The sequence below is a fragment of the Sporothrix brasiliensis genome (genome assembly GCF_000820605.1).
Source record: "Sporothrix brasiliensis 5110 chromosome Unknown Cont12, whole genome shotgun sequence".
Lineage (NCBI taxonomy): Eukaryota > Fungi > Ascomycota > Sordariomycetes > Ophiostomatales > Ophiostomataceae > Sporothrix > Sporothrix brasiliensis.
Window position 1 is genome coordinate 1 of NW_024467131.1, and position 7531 is coordinate 7531.

At 55.8% G+C, this 7531-nt stretch overlaps 4 protein-coding genes across 4 annotated transcripts; 3 read left to right on the forward strand and 1 right to left on the reverse strand.

Annotated features, from left to right (window-relative positions):
• Positions 1–2102: 2102 nt before the first annotated feature.
• On the forward strand, positions 2103–2315 carry SPBR_09260 (uncharacterized protein; the record flags this gene model as incomplete). The annotated part of the gene is made up of 1 exon (XM_040767386.1): positions 2103–2315. The coding sequence occupies one exon, from the start codon at positions 2103–2105 to the stop codon at positions 2313–2315; it is 213 nt and encodes a 70-aa protein (XP_040623198.1).
• A 209-nt stretch (positions 2316–2524) lies between these two features.
• On the forward strand, positions 2525–2918 carry SPBR_04016 (uncharacterized protein; the record flags this gene model as incomplete). Its single annotated transcript, XM_040762303.1, has 2 exons — positions 2525–2616; positions 2654–2918. The coding sequence occupies 2 exons, from the start codon at positions 2525–2527 to the stop codon at positions 2916–2918; spliced, it is 357 nt and encodes a 118-aa protein (XP_040623199.1).
• A 43-nt stretch (positions 2919–2961) lies between these two features.
• SPBR_09258 (uncharacterized protein) lies at positions 2962–3471 on the forward strand (the record flags this gene model as incomplete). Its single annotated transcript, XM_040767384.1, has 1 exon — positions 2962–3471. One exon carries the CDS (start codon positions 2962–2964, stop codon positions 3469–3471), a length of 510 nt encoding a protein of 169 aa, XP_040623200.1.
• A 2385-nt stretch (positions 3472–5856) lies between these two features.
• On the reverse strand, positions 5857–6450 carry SPBR_04007 (uncharacterized protein; the record flags this gene model as incomplete). The annotated part of the gene is made up of 1 exon (XM_040762294.1): positions 5857–6450. The coding sequence occupies one exon, from the start codon at positions 6448–6450 to the stop codon at positions 5857–5859; it is 594 nt and encodes a 197-aa protein (XP_040623201.1).
• Positions 6451–7531: the final 1081 nt, after the last annotated feature.

Consider the following 7531-nt stretch of genomic DNA (forward strand, 5'->3'; position numbering starts at 1 on the left):
ATTTAGCAGGTTAAGGTCTCGTTCGTTATCGCGATTAGGCAGACAAATCACTCCACCAACTAAGAACGGCCATGCACCACCACCCACGAAATCAAGAAAGAGCTCTCAATCTGTCAATCCTCATCGTGTCTGGACCTGGTGAGTTTCCCCGTGTTGAGTCAAATTAAGCCGCAGATTCCACCCCTGGTGGTGCCCTTCCGTCAATTTCTTTAAGTTTCAGCCTTGCGACCATACTCCCCCCAGAACCCAGAAACTTGTACTTTCGTGTAAGGTGCCGAACGAGTCAAAAAATAACATCGTCCGATCCCTAGTCGGCATAGTTTATGGTTAAGACTACGACGGTATCTGATCGTCTTCGATCCCCTAACTTTCGTTCCTGATTAATGAAAACATCCTTGGCAAATGCTTTCGCAGTAGTTAGTCTTCAATAAATCCAAGAATTTCACCTCTGACAATTGAATACTGATGCCCCCGATGTCCCTATTAATCATTACGGCGGTCCTAGAAACCAACAAAATAGAACCGCACGTCCTATTCTATTATTCCATGCTAATGTATCCGAGCATAAGCCTGCTTTGAACACTCTAATTTTTTCAAAGTAAAAGTCCTGGTTCCCCGACACACCCAGTGAAGGGCATGCGGCTCCCCAGAGGGAAAGACCCGGCCGGACCAGTGCACGCGGTGAGGCGGACCGGCCAGCCAGGCCCAAGGTTCAACTACGAGCTTTTTAACTGCAACAACTTTAATATACGCTATTGGAGCTGGAATTACCGCGGCTGCTGGCACCAGACTTGCCCTCCAATTGTTCCTCGTTAAGGGAATTAAATTGTACTCATTCCAATTACAAGACCCAAAAGAGCCCTGTATCAGTATTTATTGTCACTACCTCCCCGTGTCGGGATTGGGTAATTTGCGCGCCTGCTGCCTTCCTTGGATGTAGTAGCCGTTTCTCAGGCTCCTTCTCCGGGGTCGAGCCCTAACCCTCCGTTACCCGTTGTCACCATGGCTGGCCAAGACCCAGCCGTCGAAAGTTGATAGGGCAGAAATTTGAATGAACCATCGCCGGCGCAAGGCCGTGCGATTCGAGAAGTTATTATGAATCACCAGGGAGCCCCGAAGGGCATTGGTTTTTAATCTAATAAATACATCCCTTCCGAAGTCGGGGTTTTCAGCATGTATTAGCTCTAGAATTACCACGGTTATCCAAGTAGTAAGGTACTATCAAATAAACGATAACTGATTTAATGAGCCATTCGCAGTTTCGCTGTATAATTGCTTATACTTAGACATGCATGGCTTAATCCTTGAGACAAGCATATGACTACTGGCAGAATCAACCAGGTAACTATCGTCGCGCCACAGGGCCTAAGAGCGGGCCTGCAGCGGCCGCGAGGGCGCCCGAGAGCGCCCCGCGGAGAGATTGTTGGTCGGTCTGGACCCCCTGCGAGCAGGCGGCCCAACTCCCCGCGCAGCGCTGTCCGGCCAAGGCCAGGGCGCGCCGCGCAGGGCGATCCTCCTTCCCCCCCTCGAGTTCCCTACGAGCGACGTCGGCGGGCGCGCGCGGCCGACGGCGGGCGCCGCCTAGCGCTCACGTAGGAGGCGCCAGCCACGAGGTGGCAGCTTTACTAGCGTTCTTCTCCACGGTGCGGGGTCGCCTGTTGCTCGTGCGGATGTCTGGCAGCTGCCATTCGCCCACAGAAGCCCATCGCGAGGCAGCTGGGGGCCGAAGCCTCCAGCGCCCTTTGGCGGCATCCCGCCGACTCGGTCGCTGAAAAGCGCCTCGCCTTCGGGGGGGTTGACCGCCGCAATGCCCTGCCTTGACCGAGAGTAGTGCTCTCTACGTTGGAGGCTGCATAACAGGACACGACGACGGTCGATTCGTATGGGACAGTGTGTTTTCTGTGCCGACGCCCCCGCAGGGGAGGGCGCCTGCCCAGGGAGGGTGCGCGGCAAGCCGCGCAGCCCGTCCTAGGCGCCGCGCAGAGGCCCGCCCCTTGGGGGCTTGGGCGCCGTGCGCAGCTCGACTCGCAAACTCCCGAGTCTCGTCTTCTTGCTCGCCTTTTTTTTTCTCCTTCTTGTAGTCCCTGCGCACTCGACGCACGATGAGTTGTGCTAACGGCCACCAAGCGGCGCCGGTCTCGCGAGTTCCGCAAAAACAATCGCGGGCGCTGGCGCAACTGCGACTCACGGTGGTGGGGAGCACCCCGAGAAGCCCACACGCTTTTCCGGCGGCAGGCGGTCTCGACCCCACCACAGCGCATTACGCGCTAGCCTCTAGCGTGTGGTGCCCCGCGCCGCAGGGCGCTGTGCGCTAGCATCTGGCGCATAATGCGCTATGCGATAGGGGACCGCGGCCCTCGCAGGCCGCTGAAAGGCGCTGGGCGGCAGGCCGCGCCGCGCCTTTCCTTCGTCTTCCCGTCTCGTCTTTTTTTTTCTCCTTCTTGTAGTCCCTGCGCACTCGACGCACGATGAGTTGTGCTAACGGCCACCAAGCGGCGCCGGTCTCGCGAGTTCCGCAAAAATAATGGCGGGCGCCCGCGCAACTGCGACTCACGGTGGTGGGGGACACCCCGAGCAGCCCACACGCTTTTCCGGCGCCAGCGGGCCAGACCCGCTGTAAGGCGCCCGCGCCCCCTGAAGCCCCCTGTAACAGGCCATGCGGGGCGGCGTACCCTCGACCGCGCCCGCAGAGAGCGGCCTACCCTCGACCTGAGCGGCGTACCCTCGACCCCGCCCATTTTGGTGCGGCGTACCCTCGACCTGCGGAGCGGCGTACCTCGACCCGCCGCCTTGCCCGCCTCCCGCCGCCTGCCCGCCGCCTGCGGCCCCCCGCCGGGGCCCCGGGCAAACCGGGCCCGGGGAGCACGCTGGGCCACCCAGATGGCCGAAACGGCCAGTCCCCGGGGCGCGAGGAATAAAACACGAAGAATCCCGACAACCAAAAATGCCCAAGTCTAGAAAATGGGGGTAGGGCGGTTACGTTTTCCACCACCTTGGCCGTCTCCGCGGATTTCGGCCCATTTTGGTGCGGCGTACCCTCGACCTGCGCCCATTTTGGTGCGGCGTACCCTCGACCGCGCCCGCAGAGAGCGGCCTACCCTCGACCTGAGCGGCGTACCCTCGACCTCCCGCAGAGAGCGGCGTACCCTCGACCTGAGCGGCGTACCCTCGACCGCGCCCGCAGAGAGCGGCGTACCCTCGACCTCCCGCAGAGAGCGGCGTACCCTCGACCTGCAGAGCGGCCTACCCTCGACCCCGCCCGCAGAGAGCGGCGTACCCTCGACCTGCAGAGCGGCGTACCCTCGAGCGCGCCCGCAGAGAGCGGCCTACCCTCGAGCGCCCGCAGACAGAGGCGTGCCCTCGGCCCAGCCCTCCCCCCCAGCCCTCCCCCATGGCCCACGGCCCAAGTCCCGCCGCGCGCGCGACTCACGGTGCTGGGGGCCTTGTGTAGGACTTTACTTATTTTTGTAAGATATTTTTATTAGTTAGTTAGAAACTCTTTGGTTGTAGATAATAGTTCCGGTTGAAAGTTCTTGTTAATCTACCTCCCTTTTTTTCGTCTGTATGTGCTAAGGTTTTCTTTTATATATCTCGGTTTCCCCCTTTTCGTGTTTTATCTTTTTACGTACGGGACTTCTGATTAGTTGCTTACCTAGTCATATATCAAGATGGCTTATGTAGTCGTATGTTGTTAGAGCCAAGGTCTCCCGGCCCGACTCAGTATAAGATTATTACTGTTGTAAAATGGGAAGATGGTAGCACCGGAGAAAAGAGAAAGGAAATAAGTAAGCATCTTCACACCAAGAAAAGAACAGATAGGTTGACAAGAGTTCTGATCACAAGTCTCGTCAACAGCCATTGAGTCCTTCAACTAGTGAGGGAAACTCGCAGAAAATGGTAGGAAACTCTCATCGTAGTCCTTAATACGCTTCGCTGCTTTAGTGGTGGGTGTTGTGGTGGCTGGGTATGGCATCCCATCCCATTTCACGACCGGTAAACTCCTTTGACGCAAGGGATGGAACGGCAAATGATTCCTGCCGGTCGCGAAGTCTGCCATACGGTATACTTATATACGGGTCTCATTTACAAAGTTACGAGCATAAAAGACAGAAGAAAGGGAATAGAGAAAATGGTACAAAAGATTCAAGGACGCCAGATAACGAATACAGGAGAGCCCCAACTGCTACCTTCGTAACGTCAAACCGTCAAAAACATAGGAACAAAACTGCTTACAAAACAGGATAACGTAAAGCGCATAGCCGAAGGAAGAGAGAAGGAAAACAAAATAGTCCCCTTTTCTACAGACGTCTTGCGTGCACCTTGGCCCAATACCTCTGTCGTCGGTTCCAGTCCCAGCTCGAGAAACAGTATTGAAATTCCCTGTTACTACGAAGATGTTCTCCTTGAGTTTGGCTGGTGTGTGGTGTGTTTCAATGTGATAAAGTTCCATACGTCATACCCCTCATAGTCATAGTTCGTTCACATGCCAGACTGCCATACCACGAGGGCGATCTCCCCCTGCATCGCCGCCACTGTACCTGAACAGGACTGAGAAAGTGCCGCGAGCTGCCCCACGTTGCAAGCGGGCACCGAAAAGACTTACAGTTGGCCGAAAATTGGTCTTCCACCTCGGAATGTTGACCCGCCCATCACAAAAGCCGGCATGGTCGAACGAACCTATATTTTCCGGCCTCGAACGCAACTTTCAATTACATCGCCGGTGCGTTTTGTCTTGTTTGCCGTCATAGGCATTTTCGTCATTGTTGCCGCAGGTTTTGGCATTGGTCCCAGTGGGGGTGTTTACGTGTTCACATGCCGGAGCTATGTGGCTGCCAGCCTCAACTGGCCAGAGTGAGACTCCGCAAGCATAGGACAGACCGTGCACGAGTGACAAACACGTGCTGCACATGCTTTCGGGCAGGACATCTTGTCACAAGGAAACAGGAGACGGAAGGGAGGAAACACTCTCGGCCAGCACGGCTTTCCCTGTCGAGGATTTGAGCCAACTCTGGGGAGTAATCCCCTGAGCAAGGCCAGTCATTTGGCAGTGTGCCTTGGGAAAAAGGCTCAGTTACTCGCCATGTTAAACTACTGCCAAGTTCTGGGACAGACCACGGTATTCAAGTGGCTTTATGCGTGATAGATTAAGATTGCTCGAATTTGTATTTGAGTTTCTGTTGGAAACTCGGCTTGGGGGGTATCATGCTATGGAATCGCTAAGCTAATATGGAGAGGGAAAAAAGAAAGGAGAAATAAATAGGTAATGTTGATGAATGAGAACACACGAAAAAAAAAAGAAAAACGATCCAGAGGCCCAGCAGAGGCCATGCAAATGCCCTGAATACGATGTTGCTATGCTCCCGAATAAATAGAAATACAAACTAGACAATAAACATGCGTGATAGGGTTGTAAGGTGATTAGGGTGCAAACAGATGGAAATGATGCAAGAGGGTAATATGATGTAGTGATGAATGGAAGGATGACACGAGGGCGCAGCCCAAGTAAGCCTCGGGTAGATGGTGGTTGTAGTCGCGCGCGCTTCGGCTAAGAGGGTCTGTCTCGCTGTGTGGCGGCTCGAAAACGGGTCGGGTGTGGGGTTGAGGGGGAAGATGACTCATCCTTCTTTTTGTGGGTGAGTCTTGCCCGCTATCTGCATATCTGCATACGCCCCGGTTTTTTGGTGTGCATGCGATGTTGATTGGTCGGAAAATACCCTATTCTTTTTCGAAGCGGCGGTAAGGTAAAGCGGCCGCAAATCGCAGAACAGCGCAAGGACGTGGCCAGCGGCCAGAGGCCAGCGGCACGTTTGTTGGCTGAAAGTCTGTGTTGCGGAACTATGGGGAATGCTTGCCTGCTTAGACATCCTCGGCAATGGCAGTCAGCTTGGCCGACTTCTTGCGCGGAGAGGCAGATGGCGAAGCACCGGTAGCGGTAGCAGTAATAACAGTAACAGCAGCAGCAGCAGCAGCAGAAGCCGCGCGGCGCTGGCGGCGCGCAGCCGACGCCGCCGTTTTGCGGTGCTCCTTCTCGAGCAGGACTGCGCGGACCAGCTCGCGCTGGTAGGCAGAGCGCTCGCGCTGGATTTCGGCCAGCTCGTCCTCGGACGGGTCGGCATGCTCAAAGTTGTTGTTCACCTCAGCCATGACGGCAAAGGGCTGCTGGGCATTGCGCCAGCCCTGGGGTGGTGAGATGCTGGAGGCGTTGCTGTTGCTGCGGCTGGAGGCGCCGCTGCTGGTGTAGCCGGGGTCCTCCACGTCGTCGAGAAAGAGGTCTTCGTCACTCAGGTACGAGGAACACGAGGACGCAGACGAGCCAGACCCCAAGCAAGCCCGGTTGGGCCATGAGGGGAAAGCGCATGCTGTGGAAGAGCGGCCGCTGCCGATGTTGATGGGCCAGGAGGTCTCCGCGGCACTGCTCATGGAGCTGTATGAGCCGTACGAGCCGTACATGTTGGCGGTTGTGGGTGTCCGCTGCGTGGCGATGGGCAGATACAGTCTTGTTGTATCCAAGTCGTAATTGTGATTCTGTATCAAGTCGTTGGTGTTGAGAAGAGTGTGCGATAGCTCGGTAGAGACATGTGTTGTTGCTTTGTGAAGACTGGATGGGAAGTGCGAAGACGAGAGGTCTCTTATTCTTCTTGTGGTGTGTCAATATGAACAAAGTTAGAAGAAACTGGGGAAGAGGGAAAAGGAAAAGGGGACAAAAGAAAAAGAGGAGACGCGATGCGTGTGAATATATATTTTCGTGGGAGGGAAAGACGAGAGACGAGAGACGAGAGACGAGAACCAGGGACACACCCACCGACTCACACGAAAGGGGAAGGAATGGGAAGAGGTGGGCGTGTGCGATTTTCACGAGGCAGCAGCGCGGGTCGAGAACCGCAAGGGAGGGGCGTGTCTGTCCGGGGGAGGGGCGTGTTGTTGCGGACCGCTCTTTCCCGAGAGAGCACTTTGTCGACTGAAGGGGCGTGGGCGTGGGGGAACGGGCTGGAACTGTCAAGGAAAGAGCCGGGGAAGCACCGTTTGCTTGTGCCAGTGTTGGCCCGTAGCTACACGCCCTCCCGACCGTTTTCGGCTTGTGATTAGGACACAACAAAACGGTGGCTCCCACGCTACCACGCAGGGAGGCCCAGACCGCCCTCCCTTCCGTTTGCTCGTGCTTGCTCGTGCCCACAAGCGGGACGGGGCATAAGCGTATTACGAAATAATACGCCTTGACTGTGCCGCTCCTTTCTTCCGTCTTCCTGTGGCGTTGACCGCCATTCCCCTGCTGATGATTCCAGGCTTTTCTGCGCTTCGTTCCTGCACCGAAGGCATCATCACTGTCGCCGAAAACAGGAGGTGCATCGAACCAGGACACACTTTACTTTGTTGGACGGAGTCTGATGCGTCCTGGACACTTGTCTCGATGTCAGATATAGTTCCATTTTTGAACAAAGCGTAGTCATGGTTGCCTGTTTTGTTTGCAGAGGTGGACAGGGACATTACCGTATTTAGTATTCTGGCGGTGCGATTCGACATCGCCAACCGA